We start from the raw sequence: 20,529 nt of genomic DNA on the forward strand, positions 1-20,529 counted from the left end.
TGTGTGATATCAAAAAATTTATTACAAGTATGAGAATTAATGAGAATCACGAAGCATTGAATATTTACAAAATAGTTGAGATGTCTTCATTTGGTGAAAGTTAAGATGAAAAGCTATAAGCTTTTTAAGTAATTGTTTTTCATATTTTTTATTCCAAAATGAAATCCATACTTTTGTGCCAGAACAAGTTAAGTACAGAATTGAGTTCTTAAAATTAATGTTCTAAAATACTTAGATTTGATTGTTTCAATGTATTTAATTATTTTTTATATGCCAATTCGTTAAGTTAAACTTTTGCAAAGGTTCGAATACAGATATTTAATTTAAAACTTTTTCTCAATTTTCTCAAAATCCTTTTGAATGGAGCGCGGTTTGGAAAAAAACCCTTCATATATTGGTTCCTCATAAAGCTAAAGTGGATTCTATTATTTCCAGCAACACCATTAGAAACAATTTTCGGATGGGAAGCAGTAAGTCTGCAAACAACCAAAATAAAAAACTTGAACCACATTTCACTAAAATATAAAATTTGGTTGTGAACGCATTATGATGTCGAATGTTTCTCACCATCTTTTTAGTATTGACTGTGACAAATAGGCGAAATGACAGATTCATTGTGCAGAAGGGTGAAAAAGCATCACCTATGTGTCACACCAAGCACCCTCAACCTCAAAGAGAAAGAAAAAGTTACCTCTGATGTGCATATCAGCTTACTAAAACGTTATTTGGTGCCATGGCTGAAGAAGACATTCTCAGAAAACTATTTTCTTCAACAGGATAATGCACCTTGTTATGGTCCAGAAAGACACAATATCTTTAGGACAATATGGCTAATTTCTGGCCCAAATACTTTCCACCACCATCTAGCCTTGTATTGAATCCCCTTGACTATAGTGTGAGGAGCGTAGTTGAGAATAAGGGTTACAAAAAGATCCACTCAAATGTTAAGTCACTAAAATTATCTATAACCCATGCTTGGAACTTAATGTTAAGGGAGTATATAATCAGCACATGCTAGTCCTTCCGTCCTAGGCTTGAAGCAGTGATCAAAAAAAAAAAGAAGCCTAATTAAATGTTAAGGTGGGAAATCTTCAACTTTTCTTCTATTAATATTCCATGAATATAATTTTTTAGTGCTTTAAAAACTCATTTTAAAAAATGTTCTAATAAGTTCACAAATCGCTGCCGCACCCTGTAAGAATACAGGATTAGCCAGCACAATCTCTAGATTTATTTCCAATAGAAAATTGTTAAAGATGATAGCAAAATAAAAGCATGGTATTTTATGCCAATATATGCCAAAACATTAAGCTACAACCCCATTACATCTTTAAGTGTAAAACTTAAACTTTTCTTTCTAAAAAATAATATTTTCTATTTTTATTATATTTTCCAGTAAATTTGCACTACTTCTTAAGAAATTTAGATGAAAAAAACCAAAGAGAACTAAATAATTTTTTGAAACATTTTTTCCAAATGAATACTTTTTCTATGGTTTCACTTGAAAACATTTCACATGTGCCCAAAAAAAGTTGTTTGGAAGTTTTTAGAAATAAGAGAGATTACTTTCTGTACGAAACTAGTTTTAGTAATTAACCGCATTTACTAAAAATATTGATTTTTGGAACAGCTTTTTTGCGAGAACCAGTTTCTTTCACACACACCAACACCCCCAAATATGCTAAATTGGACACAAACCTTTCAGTTCTTCAAATTGAAGACAAACAAAAAACAAAAAAAAACAAACACGTTTTTTAAGAAAAAAAAACCTAGCAATTCAAGAAATTTTACCAAGAAAATCATATTAACTGATCCTTTTTTTCAGTCAGTAAATTTTTAAAACTTTCCTCCTTTTCTTGCAACTTTTTCCACTTCCCAAGGACAACACCCTCCTCTATCCTGTTGAGACGCTTTTCCTCTCTTAAAAGTGCACGGTCATGTACAAGCTTTTCTTCAATTTTTTTACTCCAAGCATACACAGGTTGGTTTTGCTCATGAAAAACTTGCACAAACTCTGGGTTCCGTCGACGAGAATGACCATACAACCGTCGGTTATAATGACCACGATATATTTTACCACGACCTTCTAAGATACAATTTATACAGATGTTCAAAATAAACGAAGTATGGCTGATGCAATTAATTTTAGTTGCATCAGCCATACTACTTATACATTAATATAGTGGTTTCAAAGGAATTAAACACCGAATTTTTTATAGCTTATTCATCAAAGTAACAACCAATATTAACCAATTAATAGACATAAATTTGTTTTCTATGAAAGAAAAAACCTGAACGTCTGAACGACTCTTTTATCAAAAGTTTTGAACTTTATGTCATCGTTTAATGTAAATTTGTTTATTTCCTATAAAACTTTTTTAAAAAATTGAATGGTTGAGGAAAATTTTAACATTTTGTTTGTAAGAGGCTTCACGCAGAACAAAAGGTTTCAAAAAATGCTGAATCTACTGTTACTATAATTACAATTAGAAAGTTTGATTATTATGCAGATTCATCAATATTTTTTATAAGAAAATTAGAATTACATTTATATTACCTTTTGATCGAACAGAATACGGTAATAATGGATTTTCTCGTAATTCCTGCCCAATTCCGTTTGGGGTATGCAACGTCAATTCAACTTGAGTGTTGAATACCGATGCCACCGACAGCCACCCTACTCCATGTAACACTAAGTCGCATGCATTAGTATTAAGGTTTTTTCCGACTATCTTATACGTTTGTGGTAATAGGCGAGGGAATTCTTTATAACGCAACTCATTACCTATTGGAATCTGAAAAAAAAAAAAAAAAAAGAAAAAGAAAAAGAAATGTCTCATAAAGTTTAATAAACTTGCTCGAAAAAAAAAACAAACAACAAAAAAATTTGTATTACAAAGAACTAACCTCTAAAACATTATTGATAAACAGCCTCTCGTATTTTTTATCAGCAGTTTCAGTCAAAGTCAAATGGCATGGTACAGAAGGTGACAGCATCGCAGTAACAAATATTGACTCCGCGGACTAAATATAATTCATACTAAAGTTTAAAAAATACAGAATTTAAAAAGTGAAACCTTTTACTTTGAAATGGAAACGATAATTCATTATCTTTTTGGTAAAGAAGAGAGTCTACTGGACAGCGTTTTTTTTTAATAACGTGATGAAACATGGAAAATGAATTAGTTTGAGTATCATAATTAGTTATAAATACCTTGGCTAGTGATTCGTTCGTAGAAAGGCTTTCCAATTTAGAAATCTAATAAAATAAGAAAAATTTAAAGAACATAAACAACCATTTGCGAGATCGAAAATTCTTTGGTCAATGATTGGACGAAAATATAATGACGTATAAAGATTGGACGAGAATATCGGTATAAAACAAAGCTAAATTTGGCTCATGTTATTTTGGTAAGCAACTTAAACTTGACCTTTTTTTTGTTACATTTAATCAATAAAGAGAATAATTGATATTATAAACGGTCTATTGACCAAACTAAAGACAAATTTATAGACGTGCGATTTAACTAATTTAGCGACTCTAAAAATGAAACGTTGAAGAAAAACTTTATGTTTAGGTTTCGGGTGGTTTTTGATGATCAACAAATTTTTTTAAACATAAATTAAAGACTATAAAAGCTTTTGGCATTTTTATATGTATCTTTTTCCTCATTAGGAAGATTATTGATGAATTTAAATGAGTTAGAAGTTTGTAACATTCTTGTTGAATATTGTAATATATTTAGGGAAACATAATGCTTAGAAGTAATTAATCCAAACAGTTTTAAATATATTTATACAACATTTTTTTGTAAACAGTTTATTGTTGAGTTAAACAGAAAAAAATTACAATTTTAGAAAACTTGCAAAAAGGTAATTAGAGCAAAATTTTTTAATTTTAAAGGGGTTTTCTAGATGAATCTTAACAGATCTTTCTGTATGTGGAGCCTTAAAATGAAAACAATAAATTTAACATACAGCAATGTAATCAAGCCTTGCTAATCCTCCTATAAACAAACAGCTACCAGGCTGAAGAAGGAATGTACGCGGGACAATCCACTTATCAGGACACAACATGTGGATTTCTTCAGAAGTTAGAAATTGGGTTAACTGAAAAATACATAGTTTTTTTAATACAAAAAAAATAGACAATTTTTAATAAAATTAAGATTTTTTTTTCCCACCCCTAAATATCTTTATTATTCAGAGTACAATAAAAGATAAAAATTTTAAAGTAAAGATTATAAAATAAAACTTTTTGGTATAAAACTTATCTTAAACTTTCTATTGCATTGTCCAGTAACAACAAGAAAAAAAAAGTGTACTTGTGAATTGTTATATAGCCCTGGTGTGTCATATATGTAGCATTGCTTCTTTTGTTTGCTCAATTCTTTAAAATCTACCAATTCTACTTGCCTTTCTTTCAGTGATTTTGAACTCTCAATATATTGCAGTTGAGGCTTTAATTCAGGTTTGTCCACATCCAGAAATTCTAGAAAACTCTCATCAAAACTGTATTCTTTTTCCTCCTTTAAAAAAAAATTTAGTATAAAATTGTGGCAAGCTAACTTTCTACAAATATATATATTAAAAAAAAGAAAAAATGAAGAAAAAAAAAATACCTCCCAAGGACCTGTTTTGAGACGTTCTTGTAACCTCAATAACCTTCTCATTGATATATCATTGCGGAGTAAACTAAGAGTTGTGCCAGGAGTATGATGAACAACAGCTTGCGGGGGAAGACTTTCAGACTTATGGACATTTAGCATATTTTGTAGTAAATTATACAGACTAGATTTTCCTACATTTGCACAACCAACTAAATATATATCCATATCAACATCTCTGTGTTTTGTTATTTTCTGAACTAGAGTATTTAATCCAAAACCAGTCTTTGCACTAATTAAACATATATCTCGAAAGTTACAATCTTCAAGACCTCGCTTAAAACACATATGCTTCAAAAGGTCTTTCATCCTCTCTAACTGTTCTTCTCCCTTAACACCATGTTCCTTTGGAAAGCGATCTACTTTATTTCCAACTATTATGATACGTTTTCTTTTGCCAACATAACGAAGAATTTTATCCATTAATGTACCTTCAATATCAAACATATCAACAATGTATAAGATTAATGAACTTGTGCTTCTGATGTGTGTAAGTTGATCAGCTATTTCATCGTTAGGGAGAGGAGTTAAAGTTCGCTTATTGTAATGACGCAATTTGAAACAACTTATGCACTGTATTTTTTGCAATTGATTACTCTTGACTGATTCTAAAAATTTGTCTTTTGGTACGTAACCAGTTTTGGTAGTTTCTGAAGTTTGAAGAATGGACCCACACGAAGAGCATTTTGGTGGTAGTCGCTCAAATTCATTAGGCCGAACAGTGAGTATTAATTGATGTGGTTTTACTTGATCTAGGTCTTTCAATTTAGGCAGATAAATTCTTTGAGTGTAATTTGAAACAATAGTTTTTACACACACTCTAGTAATATGAAATGGCTCATCTAGAACTGAAAAAACAGAGGACTTTCTCAAAAACACTTTATTTCGCCACCACCAGCCAGATATTTTTGACAGATTTTGGGAGCATGATAAAGCATGGCATAAACTGGAGGTCATGCTAAACACATAAGATAAAAAAAACAAACAGTAAAATAAAAGTCAAATTTGTAACTTTTCTTTAGATAAAAGAAATTCTTATTTCAAACTATACAGATTATCACAAAATAGTAACAGAACACAAATTTAAGTGTGAAAAAATGAAAAGCAAAGCAAAACAACAAAATGAAAAATTTTTTTTAAAGTATTATCAAAACAAGTTACAACTTTTGCATCTGCAACACATAGTCTAAGTTCAAAACAAGTGATAATAATTATTGGAATACTGGGATATAAAAAACCTTTAGAACTTTCCTACAAATTAATTTGAAGCTGAATTATAAATAAGCAAGATTTGTTTTAAATAACTCTAAACATGGTCAATTGAAAACCTTTCATGAAATTAAAATACAAAAACCACTATGACCTCAAAAAAGAAATGTTTTGATATTATTAGAAGTAATGACATCTTTTCATTAATCTATTGGCTAGCTATACATCAATTATATAAATGACTAAGTCTATTATAAAATAAAATGAAAAACCTCAAACATGAATTTATAAATCATAGCTAAAAAGTTAACTTAAAAATAAGCAAATAATTTATTTTATGAAAAATATCCTTCAGAAAACTAAACAGAACATATTACGTTTAAGTCATGGGTCAAAATTATCTTTTAACTTATTACTTAAGAAAAAAGCACTGATCGTCCATATTTATAAGGTATTTATAAGATATTTATAAGCAAATTTGTGCATTCAATAAATAATATGGAGTTGTTGCAAAAATTAATTGACTTTTATAGTTTTAACTTAGAAAAAAACAGTTATCGGTGAAAGTCACAAAATACTTTAAAGCTTCAAAAACTTGAATTCTGCAAGCTGCAGCATTAAAAAATATTTTTAAAAGAGAACAAAAAAAAAATTAAAAACTCTTTGGAGAAAGTGTCAAAACTTTATTGTTTGACTGGTTTGTTGTTTGCATGTAAAAATCTCTCTGATCTTCTTTTTCACGTTTGAACTCTTCTTCCAAAGCCTAAACAAGAAATAAAAAATTCTGTAGTCCTGTATTTATACTTTGGCAATTTTTTTCTACAAGGGTTTTTTAGTTTTTTTAATTTGCAGTCATTTTATTTACAATGAAAGTATCAAGTAAAAGAGTAAAAAAAAAAAAAAATACTCTACCATTTTCTTTGGTATTAAGTTATCTTTCCATTCTTGAAGTTCTATACTATACTTTATATCTCTTTCTTTAAGCTTTTCGCTTTCACTCTGCACTAACATGTGGCGCTTTTCATTCTAAACATTTTTATACACATTTAGATTTCAAAGCAAAAGAACTAATGATTTAATTCACACAAAATCCATAAGCTGTGTAATGTTATTCTATGCATGCAGCTATGTAATACTATGCTATATATGCAGTTATGTAATGATAACTTTAGTCTTACTTGCAACTCTTTTAACTCATTTAATTCTAGTTCTGAAGTTTGTCTTAATTCGGATTCTTCTAGTTGATGTCTTGCAGTCATACGATTCATTTCTTCAATGTGTTGTTTTCGAATTAAATCTTCATACTAAACAAACACTTTCTGTGACATAAAAAGATAATCAATTTTTTCTAAGATTATAATTTTCTTCTCTTAGAACTCTCTTAGAGCTTATAAAAAAACTAACATAAATATTTAACTTTAAAAATCACAACCTTTTTTTTAACATTTAGAAGTTTGAAAAAGACATATGTGAAAAGTTCAAATCTTTTATTGTATTTGGTCATCTCATTGATACCTATGTAAAAAGTCATCATTAAATATTTTAAATACCTCTCTGAGTTTCTCTTTCTCCATTGCATTTAACCCACCAATAACAATGGCTAATGACTCCCTTCTATTTTTCTCAGCGCGCAACTGTTTCTTTTTTGCCTGTAACTTTGCTCGCAAGTCATTTCGCTGAATCTTTGGTAGACGCTTACGTTCAAGATCTTGTCTATGTTTCATATCATCATCTTTCATTTTGTACAAGCGATTATGTTGATCACATTCCTATCAAAGATCTTGAACTAAATATTTCTTGAAAAACCCCCACTTAAAAAAATCATTTAATATATAGATACTGTAAGAAAACAAGACCATACAATGTTTGCATGCTTCGTAAAGTAAAATTTGTAAAAGTCAACAAATTGGAATAAGTACATGAAGGTAGCAAAGTAACAACATCTGACCTTCAAATGACGATTAGACATTTGAGTTCTCTGAAGGAAAAACGTCTCTTTAAGTTGATTCTTTGTCAACTGATGTTTGTTAGAAATTCTTCTCTGCTCCATTTCCCATTCATCTGACTTCCATGCTGTAAAAATATTGAAATAGTAAATAAACAGTATTAGCATAAGTGCTGCTATTGGCCATCAGATACTCATACTCATGAACTAGCGTTCAACCTTTGCCTTTGTTTTCAACTACATTACTAATTAAATACTGGCGTTTAAGTTAAATGTTTCTTTTTTTTTTTTCTTTTATCAACTTTTGAAATTTTTTAGTACTTATATCCAATGAGTGGCACAGGGGCTGACATAACATGCAAAATATGATAATTGTAGTTCAACAGTTGAACAAAAAATATTTTTCAATACTTAACTAATTTAAATATCCATTTTGTTTTTACAACAACTATTTTAAATATCCATTTTGTTTCATTTGTTGTTTAAAGTTTTTGATTGTTTGAAATTTGGAGCTTCATTAATTGTAAAAACAAGGAAACCATTCCCTGAAGTTAGATGATTATTAAGTCATTATAAAGAGCACTTTATTTTAAAGTTTTGTGTAAAGAAGTTGTTGATATTTTTAGATTAAAAGTTTTAGATATTTCAAGATATTAAAATAAAAAAAAAACAAAATATTTCTTAAATAGTTAGCAACAGAGGTGGGTTGAGGGTTAGTTAAACATCTGAACTGAAATATTAACGATAAAAGTTTATGATTTTCAAAACTAATTTTCAAACTCTATAGTAAAACCTGCATCTGGTCTACAATCTTTCCCTATGTTGTCTATAACTCTGATCAGATTCCCTGATCATAGAATTGGAACACCTCTGATTGCACTTTTACCATCTTTTTGTAGGAGACTTAATTTCCAAAGGATCATAAACAGGACTTTTAAGATCTTCTTGACAGTGTCTCTTCAACGGATCCACACAATAGTTATAGTGGTACATATAGATAAATTAAGAAAAAGTATCATTCAACCCAGGAGAAAACAATACCTTCAGCAAATTGACACCTCAAAACTAACAAACATTCCAAAGCCAACAAATTCCAAAGCCTTTAATCCAAACATCAATAATAAAGTTAAACCCACTCCTCAATCACATCTTCTGACCTTTTTTATTTGCTTTTTCAAAATAAAACTAAGGGTAAAATGCTTTCCTTTCATTTTTATTGTGTCAACTTAAGAAAAGATTTTACAGATCAAGAGAAATTCTGCTGCGCTTGCCCAAGATCCTTTTAAGCAGAAAATATTTATTATTTGCTACGAAAATATAGCACAGATGAGTATCTAATGACTAATTGCAATACAACTAAAAATAGGTAAAGCATTAACATATAAAAGTGTAAGGATTACATATAAAAACTGAATTTGTAGAAACATTGTTTAAAGTAAGGAGCTAACACAGGTTGCTTTTTTAAGATATAAATGTAGTTCAAACCTTTGATAAGGTTATGCTTTTTAATTAAAAAGTTCATTTCAGTTTCAAAGATGATCTTATGATGCTCTTCTGCTTTTCTTTTATGGAACTCCTCACACTCAAAAACTTGCTTTGATAGGAAATCCCTTTCCTTAACAAAGAGAAACAAAAATCAAATATTCTTAAAGAATAAAAATTATTAGTTAAAATGCAAAAATGTAACCCTGAATCATGGAAAGCAATGGTACATCTATGTAAAATACACACTTGATTCTGTTGACGAATATCTAATTGTTCCCTCATAGACTTCAAGGATTCTTTTTTATTAAGTTTAGGAAGTTTGTCAGCTTCTTTTTTGAGATGCTTTTGGTCATCTTTAAGCATTTCTTTAAACTTCTTTAGCAGCTTTTCCTAGCAATTTTAATTAAACCATTTAATTAGAAAAATAATTAATTATTAAAACTAAGACCCCAAGCTCCCAAGATTCAAGATATTAAGGTCAAAATCAAAATGCAAATGTTTTACTTCACTAACCAGCTTACATTTTAAATGTAACCAAAAAGTAAATTTTAATTTGGTTTAACAAATTGCTATTAATTAGAAAACAATTTTATTATGTTAGGAGCTTTTATTCAATAAGCTTTATTATCAGTATTATCATTCATAGTTTTTATTCCTTTAAAAAATTAAATATAAAACATAATTTGCTTGCTGTGTTAGCAATTCAAATGAAAAAATGGAAATTTTTTCAAAAAACAAAAAATTTCTATTACAGTTACCTGATCTGCTTTTAATTTTTTAACTTCTTGTTTCAACTCATTATTTTGTGTTAGCTCCAATTTTTCCATGTCTCGCTTTTGTTGCCTACACATAAAGTCAATTTCAGCTTCATATTTTCGCTGAATATTTTCTTCTTCTTGACGAAACTGTTCATCAATCTGTTCCCACTGTGTTTTAATGCGCATCATCAGTTCTGATCCCTGCTTTTGCTCTTCACGACGAATGGCTTTCATTTCTTGTAAAGCAAGTTTCCTAGATTTAATAATGGCTATACTATGTTAACTTGCAAACATATTGTTATACTTATCTATTAATATTTAATTAGTTTTATAAAAAATTGATTGAAAACCACAATAACTATTTTTGCTTTATAAAAATTAGTAACTAAGCTATTCAATAATAACCTATACTAAAAATTTATATTCCATTGGCAGTTTATAATGGACTTAAATAAATGGTGTATTTCAAAATGTTTTATAATGACTTCTTATACAATAATGCTCAATAAGTGTTAAAAACTAAATTGAACTGTTAAGTTTTTTTTCTGCATCAAAAACTTTAAAGTTTCTGGAAACAAGAACACAAAGATATATTTCTGTTTCAACTAAAACTATATTGCTAAATTTGCTCTTTGCAGAGATGGAAGACAAAGAAAGTTCAGGAAGGCAGAAATATTTTGAAGACATAGAATCAGTACTAAGATTGAATGAAAATCCTTCTCAAAACTATTTCTTTTCAACATTTCTTACATCTAAAGAAACCTTTCAACATCTTTGTTTTTTTTCAAGTTTTGAGAAGGATTTTCATTAATCTCAGCACAAACATAGCAGTTTTTGCAATAAATTGTGACTGAAAAGTAGATAAAAATAATCAGTAATAATTCTAAGTGCTGATATCTTTTTGAACTTGTCTTGCAAAAGCTGGATAGTCAAGGCTTTAAAGTCATGCTGTGTATTTGATGAATTAAAAGAATCAAAAATGCCTAAAGTATTAAAAGCTGAAAGAATCTGGAAACCTTAACAGCAACAAAACTACCAGAATACAGCAAAATACAAAGTTCTATGATTTTTCATAGAATTCGTTTAGCCACATGTTGAAATTCAATCTTGTAAAGATATTGCAAAACTTGGTAATGTTTTGAATGAAACTTATCTTTAAAGCAAAAATAATGCAAAAATTTCTTAAAAGTGCAAGAAAGTTTAAGCAATATTAATATAACCCAAATGAGTGGTATTATCATATTATCATAAGTGATATAACCCAAATAAATGATATTGTTATAACCCCAAAAATTTCTTAATGTCTATATATAAATGTTTTCTATAACACAAGCTAAAACATCTTGTTTTCATTTTTTTAGAATCATATACTTATAATTTATAAAAATTCATAGTTTAAAGCTGTTAAAAACTTGTTTATAGTTAATTACTTATGAAAAGTAATGTACTATTAACACAGCTACTTACCATAAATTATAGTATTTTAATTACTTAAAAGTATATATATTTTTGAATTTACAAGTACCTATATCAGCCTTTAGTAATTAAGAAAATTTTGAATTGAAATAAAAAATAAGGATTAGTAATATCTACCTAAGCTGTTGTTCTTTTTTTGCTGCAGCACGGAAATCTTCTGCAGAGATGTCTACAATTCTCTGCACTTTTTCTTCCACAACTTGTCCATCCTTTTCAAAACGCCTTAAACGTGTCAATGTTTTGTATGGATTACCAGTTTTTCTCTCCTGAATTAAAGAATTTAAGTAAATTAAAAAAAAATAAAATAAACATTTACACTTAATAAAATTTTATAAAAAGTGTAATACCAATGGTAACACATCTTCTTCTTCCCCTACAATTTCTAATTCCTTAGTTAGACCTGCCAACTGTCCCCCTAGATCCTTTTTATCTTCAGATTTTCTAAATGAGTTTCCACTTGATACAGAAGCATTGTCTGACTCATTAAATAACGAGCTGTCAGTTACATCATCAGGCATAAAATTAAACTTATCTCCATCTTCTTTTGTTTTCTGGGCATATGCTTGCTTTACTTTTTCAAGCTCACGGTTTTTTAGCTCTTCCTTAGTGAGAATAGGTTCCTGATGATTGATAAAACCTTCATTATTCAATTTGAACCCAGTGAGCTGGGGTTTTTTATCATTGCTATCTTTATCATTTTTTTGGAATGTAAGTTCATTTTCAGATGACACAGAAGTTAATTCTTTCATTTTCCTAATGGGCATTGGAGGTATGCCAGGTGATGTTGTTGAAGAATCTCTCTGACTAGAAGAACTATCACTATCAAGGGTATCACTTGAAATGGATTTTTTCATAAGAGATGTACTAAATGAATCAATCTGAAAACAATTTTAGACAAATTTAAAAATCATTGAATTTAAAATGTCCACCAATAACTTTTAAAGGAATGTAAAGTTATGAACTAACAAACCTCAGAATCTTCAGGTAAGTCTTCAAAGGTTTCAAGTACTTCTGCTTTTACCTCACGATACAAATCTATGCAGGGTTGAACATCTTTTGTATCTCGGATAAAAGAGTGCTTAAGAAAATATAAGCCCAAAAAATTATTTCATTTACTTTAAACCATCATTCATTAAGCAGGAGTTTTTTAAACACTCATACCTCAAGTAATTCTGCCATAGAAGGACGACAATTAGGATCTTTGTTTAAACAATCACCAACAAAGTTATGGAAGTCAACAGACCTACAATTAAACATAATTGCACTATTAAATTTTAATTGTACTAAATAATTTTTTTTAGTGTAACGTTTGCTGGCCTTTTTATGCCTTTAGAAAAAACATACACAAATAAAAACATGTTTAGAATGAAGCTCAAAAAGTCATATCTTGTACAATTGACAACTTTTAAACTTTCATGTTTTAATAACTATAAACAATAAATTTGTTTCTTTAAATGTGCGTAAACAATTGAGTGAGCACTTGGTCTCCATCTCAAGCACGCAATCTTGGGTTGATGACATGTTTGAAGATAAATAAAGCTCAGTTGACAATTAAACAAAAGTTTAAAATTAATTGGTAAATATTTTAAACTACAAATATAATTACAACACAAAACAAAAATAAGAACCATTTTTTTTTATCTTGAAGGGAAGGTGGATCAGACTTAGAAATTTTGAACAAAACTCTCATAGGATGCATTGAATGATTTGGTGGTTGCATTTCAGCAAGTTCTATCAATGTTATGCCAAGACTCCAAACATCAGCCTTTAAAAAGTTAGAAAAACTTTACTTTATTTAACAAAACAATAATCAATAATTCATCAACAGTCTTGCTTTTTAAAAAAATTTTAAATGATTACTCTTTTTGTAATAAAGGAAAAGTAGAATTGATAAGAGTTTGTTTTTTTTTTTTTTTTGTAGACAAAATTTTGTTAAAATTTTAGAAACAAGTTGCTATTAAAAATGATAAGATAACACAAGGTAACATTGACTCAAGTTAACAACTATGATTAGAGTAAAATATTCTCAAATGATTTACTATATTATCTCAAATGTTACCCAAGCTGAGTGAAACTTGCTAGAAATTTTATTCCTTTATCTTCAATCCCCACATATACCAATGTTACCCCATATATGGGGTAACATGCATAATTGCATTTCTAACTATTCACAATTAAATGATCTTAAATCTGCATGGATGGCAATAAGGTTACAGCAGATACAGGATACTTCCTGTATAAAACATTAATAGTACAGAATAAATTTCCAACCACTATATTCATGTAGGAAGCAAAACCCAAAACATAAGAAATATTTAAATGTGTAAACAAATTTTAGTGCATGTGCTTTTTAAACATATTTTTTTAAATGTTTTTAATGTTGTTGCTTGTATTCCTTGTTATGCAAGTGTTTGTATGAGGAGTTTTTATAGTCTGTCTTAGACTAATAAATGTTTTTATCAACAAAAATGATGTTGTGGCATCAGATAACTGCTAATTGTTGTGAGAGTCAGATTTGTCACTGGCCTTGAAGTAGATAATTTTTATGCATTTATTTTGGCATGATTAAGTGGGTAAATACAGTTAGTTTCAAATGCAACAATAGCATCTAAATGTGAGAATGCACCATTGACTCTTCAGACATAATGATCATTCAATTCTCCCAATAGAATTTACTGTGTAAGTTTACTATTAATTTTTTGGAGAACCAAATCAAAATCACTTTCTAATACAGATTTTACAATTTGGGTTTCTTTGAGATTGTGTCAAACCCTGTAATTTTTTGTTCTTGTTTTAGGTTTTTTTAGTATGCTTAGGAAATTATTAACTTCTATAATCATAATTATTCTTAGTTTATTACTGTCAAATTTCTATAAAATAAAAAATTGATAAATATCAGAGGTTAAGTAATCTAAATTTTAAGCCATCGTATTCTCTGATTATTATTATTATTACATAAGCTATTATATTCTTACTGCATAAACAGTTAAAAACTTGTAATGGACATTCTTCTTAGTTTAGTCATGTTAATTTTATTTTAACATATAAAGATTTTTACACATATTATTGGAATAGGTCACTTTAATTGTATATGCTTTTTATGTTAATAGAAGGTTTAAAAGTAAGAACAGCTAAAGGTAAGTCAAAGTTACTCTGCATTAATTTCTGAACCATTTTCTGCATTAATTTATAATATATAATTAATATAATATAATATAATTAATTTATATAATTGTAAATTATCAATTTTATGAACAATACTTTGCAATCATAGAATACATCACGCATTGTCTCTGTGATAACAACTTCAGGTGCCATCCTAGTAAAACAGACTTTATATTAGCATAATAAGTATTAAAAATTTTAAAAATTACATTTAAAATGATTTATAAATTTTACAAGTTAACATTTTAATAAGTGAAATAAAATATTATTATAAAAGTAAGAATCTTACCAATAAGGTGTTCCTATAAAAGTATTTCTTTTACCAGGTGGTTTATTGAATGCTGATACTCCAAAATCAGCTGAAAGATTAAAACTTTATAAATACAAGCAAAAATTTTAAAGACATTTCTTTAGTTTATCCATTTAGATTATTTCTTTATTAATTTTTATATATTTTTTTGCAGATTATTGTTTACTATAAATAGACATTACCAAGTTTAATTTCTCCTTTTTCTGTAAGTAAAACATTGCCAGCTTTTAAGTCTCGATGAATTACTCCATTTGAATGTAAGAAAGACAAACCCTTTAAAACAAGAAAAGGTTTTTAATTTAATTAGAAAACATTAGTTGAAGTAACCAGTTAAAGTTTTCAGTTAGTATAACTTAATGTTTAAAATAATCAGTTAAACCGCAAGAATTGTTATAGTAGAAGCAATCAGAAAACTTTTATTAGCACATGTTGAATTAACAATAGATGTCACCAACATACTAGTAACACCAAAATATATGGATTAATAGTAATGGTGATAGTAATTACTCCATTACTGATAACAAGTAATACCAACTAAATAATTCAAAAATTTATTTGGTTTGGAATACCATTTCAATGTAACAAGGTGATACCCCATATTTCATACTTTTTCATTCTGTGATAATCAGTGTTATGAACCTCTGTATGAAAAAAACCACTTTTTATTCATTTAAGCAGTAAAATCATAGATGCTGGAGGATGATTTTTTGGATCTGATTACACTTGAGTGGAATCCACAATAATAGAAAATTAACTTACTGAGCAACAATTTTCTGAAAAAGTTCCTTTTTCAAGAAAGATTTCCAGAAGTGAAAAATTAAAATAATTTCTAAAATTTATTCAATAGCTATTAACCACACTTACTAGAAATATTTTATTTGGACAATTTTTTTGGAGGATAACTTTTATTTTAATACTTCACAAAATCTTTTTTGCAGTTGCTATTAAACATGCAGAAAAAATATTGTGAAAAAAAAAAAACAAAAAAAAAAACAAACTTGAATCGTATTATTTCAGCATGTGTGACTACAGCATGTTTAAAGTTTTTTTTCCCTTGGAAAAAATTTTTTTATACCAAAATTGTAACACATTTTTTACATTCTCTTACATTAGATCTACATAAAAAAAACTTAAAAAAATGCAAAGTGTAAAAAAGTGTAAAATTTGTTACAAATATTTTATTAATGTTACAAAATAAATAAAAAACTCTTAAATATTAAAAACACAATTTTTTAAAAACAAACAAACAAAAAAAAACACAATTTTTATCTTGAAAAAAAATGTGTTTACAACATTATGCAACTTCTTTCTTCCATTTTACATTAAAATGTATTTATGGTAATTTATGGTGAAAACTTATAGTATTGACACCAGGTATTGAGTTTAAGCAACAACTACTTGTTAATATTAAAATAAATCAATTTTTCAAATCAATTTTAAATTACATTTTTAGATGATAAGCGCAGCGAAAAATGATTTGCTTAAATGATAAAATAGAGAACAAATTTCTGGAAATCTTAAAATTATTTAATAAACACTATTTTAATAGCAATACATTATCTTAAAGTTATGTAATACACACTAACTATAATCAATTTATGAAAGAGTTTAAAGGTGCATTAGTTTACAACATCACTATTAAAACTATAACATTTACCTCAACCATTTGTCGGCATATTGCTCTGATTGTAACTTCATTAAGTCCTCTCTCAAGATCTATTTTTTTAAAAGAACTTTTATAAGTAATTGCTTTTTTTACATTACAAGCCTACTTACACAGTACTACCTAAAATTTTAATTAGTGCATAAGTTTTTACTCATTAGCTATGAACTATTTGTTGTATTAAAATATTTAAAACGGCCTCTTTTTGATCTCTAACATTGGTAAACATTTTCAAAACATACTGTCTCAAGCTTTATGTGAATTGCATATGATATATCAAACAAAGATTTATTTAAAAATAACTTAATGTTACAACCAATATTGCAAAATGAAAAAGGTAGATGGACAGCCACTTTCTTTTTGAATCAACTAGTTAACTTTACTTAATGCCAAAATATAATTTTTTATTTGAAAAATCTGAAATCAGAATTTTTTAATATTCATTTCTTATTGCTTAAGATTTTAAAAACAAATGCAGCTTTGGCTGTTCTGTTGGTATATTTTAAGTTCATTTTTTTGACATTTAGGACCTTCTGATGGTCCTGATAACATTGATGATCAAAATCTTACATGTAATGTAACAATAATATGATTCTAAAGATACTTTTACAACATGGTTTACTTTAATGATTGAATTTTAAAATATTTTTTTTGGAGTTTTCAGTTTTTATTACAACTAATTATAGCTTGTATCACAACTTATTTTAGTTTGTATTACAACTAATAAAAACAATCTATTTAAAAAAAAAAAGAAGAAGAAGAAGAAGACTTCTGTAAACAATTAATATTAGAAAATGCAGACCTAAGAAAAGATCTACCTAATATTATGTCATCCATTGCACCACCAGAACAGAATTCTAACATCATCTAAATAACATTATAATTAAGGTAACATTTTTTCTTGGTTTTTTACAAACAAACATATTTCCATTTTAATTTGTCTTGAACTATTTAATTATCATCGTTAACTTATAACAAAAATAATTTGAAGGAAATTAGAAATATAATGAAAAGACATTACCCACAATTTCCCTTCATGAAAGTATGTTTCCATTAAATCAACTACATATTTATGTTTACATTCTGAAAGAATATCAATCTCAACCATAAAGTCTTCCAACTCTGATTCATCCTTAATTTCTACAATTTTAGCAGCTGCTAACAAATTATCAGATTTGCGTTTTGCCTATAAATTTCACAAACAAATACAAACACAGTTTTCAAATTTCTTAATGTCTTTAGATTTATTATTTTCAATAGCTTTTGAAATCAATTTTGTGTTAAAAGTTTTCCAGCAGTTTTTTTACTGATATATTTTTCAGGAAACAGCTAGGCACTAACCTTGTAGACTTTTCCAAAGGTTCCATCACCAAGCTCACCACAAATTTCCCAATAATTGTTGGGATCTAAATCTTTCTTTAGATATTTGTATTCTGGTTTTTTCTGAGTAGGCTTAAAAAGCTTACTCCAAAAGGAGGACATTATGAATGGCTACATCTGAAATACTTTTGTTTTAATCATTTTACTATTTAAACGAAAAACATTTGAAAATATCCACAAATTTAAAAGTTAGTATGAAAGAAAAACATGTTAAAAAACAAATTTTATTCATAAAAACCATTTTAGTTAAAAAAAATATATATGCAAATAAATATATGTATAAACCAAAGTGGTGTAAGTCTTATTCTTGTTAAAATTGAGATAAGTGTTGTATGAATTTCTGAAAAAAACAAAAAACAATTTATTTAGAGGCAAAGTGAATTAAGTCATTATTAATTCATGATATCTCTTGCTAGATAGCAGCACTTTCCATATATAAAAACAAAATGTCCTTGTCTCTCTAGTTGCACTAAGTATGACTTATACTACTATGGTTTTGACAGCCTTACATACTTTGCTTGATTATAAAGATGATTTTTAGTAACATTAAATTATATGGTTTCAGATTACTTGTTGTAAAAATACATTGTAACCAGTGTACAGTGAAATAAAGTGTAATACAGTGAATAAATACAGTGTAACTCAAAATTTGAAATGAACTGCTATTGCAGTGAGTATCAATTATAGTTGTGAATGTAATATGGCAGAAAAACTAAGTGTAACATATTTATAATTTTAAAACTTTACTGATAATTCAAGATAAAAGTAACTTTTTTAAAATTGCTAAATTTTAGAAATCCGGTTTAAAATAGTTTCATTTAATACTCTAACTGTTTAAAAATTTAACAACAAATATACTTTTTTCTACAAATTCAACTTTTAAAATTAATTAATTTTTAAGAGTACCTTGTCACTTGCTACTACAGATTTGATACACTAAAAGTGAAGGAAATGTCACTTTTTGGCATTTCTACTTTGAAGTTACAATACAAGTGGCAACATTTAGACATTTTAAAACAATAAAACCATAATGCTGACAATCAGTAAAAAAGGAAAAACCTGTAAAAAAGGAAACCTGTAAATCTTTTTAACAAAAAAGATACTATTTCAACAAGAAGTTATTACTTTTATCTTTATTAATAAAAACTTTTACATAATTCAATAACATAAAGATGATCTCAAATCTCCCCTATCTAACTTGTCCTATTTCGCTTGTTTAACATGCTGTTGTAAATATTTTTTAACATATTGTTGTAAATAGTCTTTAGTATACTGCTATAAATACTTTTTAGTATGCTTCTACAAAATGACACATGACAATTTGTACTAGTTGTTTAAATTATATAGTTTTGGGTTAACCCATCATAATTAGAACAAAACCATTTTTTAAGTAAACATCAGTAATGGTTACTGATAAAATACAATAATATTGAAAGGAAATGGGTTGGAATAAGAATCCTCTTGTGAATGTGGATTTATACCAATAAAACAGCATTTCTAATTGCAGTATTATTGGAGAGCTGATTTTTATAATTGTGTAGGTTTAATCTAAAATGGCAAAAGCAGTTCACAAGAAATAATTATCTTTAAATTAGTTTTAGTATTTTTATAGCATCATAAAATAATAATCTTAATTTTGGAGTTATACTGACCATTTCTACTAAATAAGTCTTAATTTTTAAAAACATATAATAGGCTGCCTTGAAAAATTAAAGACAGCATAAAACCAAAGCAAACCCAATTTAAAATGAAGTTTACCTAACTAGCTTGCTATGGATACCATTTGAGAATAAAACAATTCTATAAACAGTAATTGATCACTCCATTAAAAAAAAAAAAAAAAAAAAAAAGGCTATTAGGTCATTTTTTTACTAGCTGAGGTTTGAACACCATGGTGTAATTGTTATTGTACACCATATCGATTGTACTATTTTGGCTAAAATCTATAATCCGATTCGTATACTAGATTATTATTCCTAGTAATAGATTGATGGTTGCTGCCTTCGGTCAATCCAATTGTTATGCTTAAAAAATCAAATCTGAAGAAACTTGTTTGATAGCCGTAACTTCTCTGTAGTTATGTTTATCTGAAAACATTTTTTTAATTTTTGTAGAAATTACAAATTGCAGCAAAATATTCTCGAATAGTGCCTAAAGATAAGTTTCTTCCGCAATTCATTTTTAAATACTTAACTTATTATTAGGCCTATATTTCCTTATCTTTTGTATATAAAAAATATGTATATATCGATAATATTGATTACTAAAGCTTTATTCCCACTTTGATGTTCGGTTAAGGTGAAGGATTGAAGTACCGTTACGATTAATTGATTTTTAAACCGTCACGTTATTTATTGAAAACAAAATGACTTCTGGGCAATCAAACATAATTTTGGCATATTTTGTGCAAAACATCGTTCATATGGGCCAATAAGTCGAGCCTGAGCAAAGTAATCAAAGTGTTTTACTCA

General features: G+C 27.7%; 2 protein-coding genes across 3 annotated transcripts; both read right to left on the minus strand.

Moving 5' to 3' along the window:
* Positions 1-1,566: 1,566 nt before the first annotated feature.
* On the minus strand, positions 1,567-5,876 carry LOC145201600 (uncharacterized). Of its 2 annotated transcripts, XM_090083056.1 has the most exons (8): positions 4,623-5,876; positions 4,326-4,529; positions 3,979-4,110; positions 3,215-3,259; positions 2,908-3,024; positions 2,558-2,795; positions 1,792-2,086; positions 1,567-1,681 (listed from the first exon to the last, which is right to left on the minus strand). In XM_090083056.1, exons 1-7 carry the CDS (start codon positions 5,622-5,624, stop codon positions 1,800-1,802), a joined length of 2,025 nt encoding a protein of 674 aa, XP_089939182.1. In that variant the 5' UTR covers positions 5,625-5,876; the 3' UTR covers positions 1,567-1,681; positions 1,792-1,799. The 2 variants fall into 2 exon arrangements, with proteins under 2 accessions (XP_089939182.1, XP_089939181.1); XM_090083055.1 differs by having other exon boundaries at positions 1,567-2,086.
* Positions 5,791-19,903, minus strand: LOC145201587 (serine/threonine-protein kinase 10-like). Its single transcript, XM_090083054.1, has 20 exons — positions 18,020-19,903; positions 17,700-17,864; positions 17,497-17,545; positions 16,673-16,731; positions 15,198-15,288; positions 14,995-15,064; positions 14,802-14,859; positions 13,169-13,305; positions 12,702-12,783; positions 12,511-12,618; positions 11,888-12,418; positions 11,658-11,806; positions 10,065-10,317; positions 9,553-9,696; positions 9,307-9,436; positions 7,825-7,949; positions 7,427-7,645; positions 7,055-7,180; positions 6,789-6,902; positions 5,791-6,639 (listed from the first exon to the last, which is right to left on the minus strand). The coding sequence occupies exons 1-20, from the start codon at positions 18,158-18,160 to the stop codon at positions 6,529-6,531; spliced, it is 2,862 nt and encodes a 953-aa protein (XP_089939180.1). The 5' UTR covers positions 18,161-19,903; the 3' UTR covers positions 5,791-6,528.
* Positions 19,904-20,529: the final 626 nt, after the last annotated feature.

Source organism: Hydra viridissima, unplaced genomic scaffold (assembly GCF_058129835.1).
Source record: "Hydra viridissima isolate aposymbiotic clone 2 unplaced genomic scaffold, HvirCarnegie_v1 scaffold_3, whole genome shotgun sequence".
NCBI classification, from domain to species: Eukaryota; Metazoa; Cnidaria; class Hydrozoa; order Anthoathecata; family Hydridae; genus Hydra; species Hydra viridissima.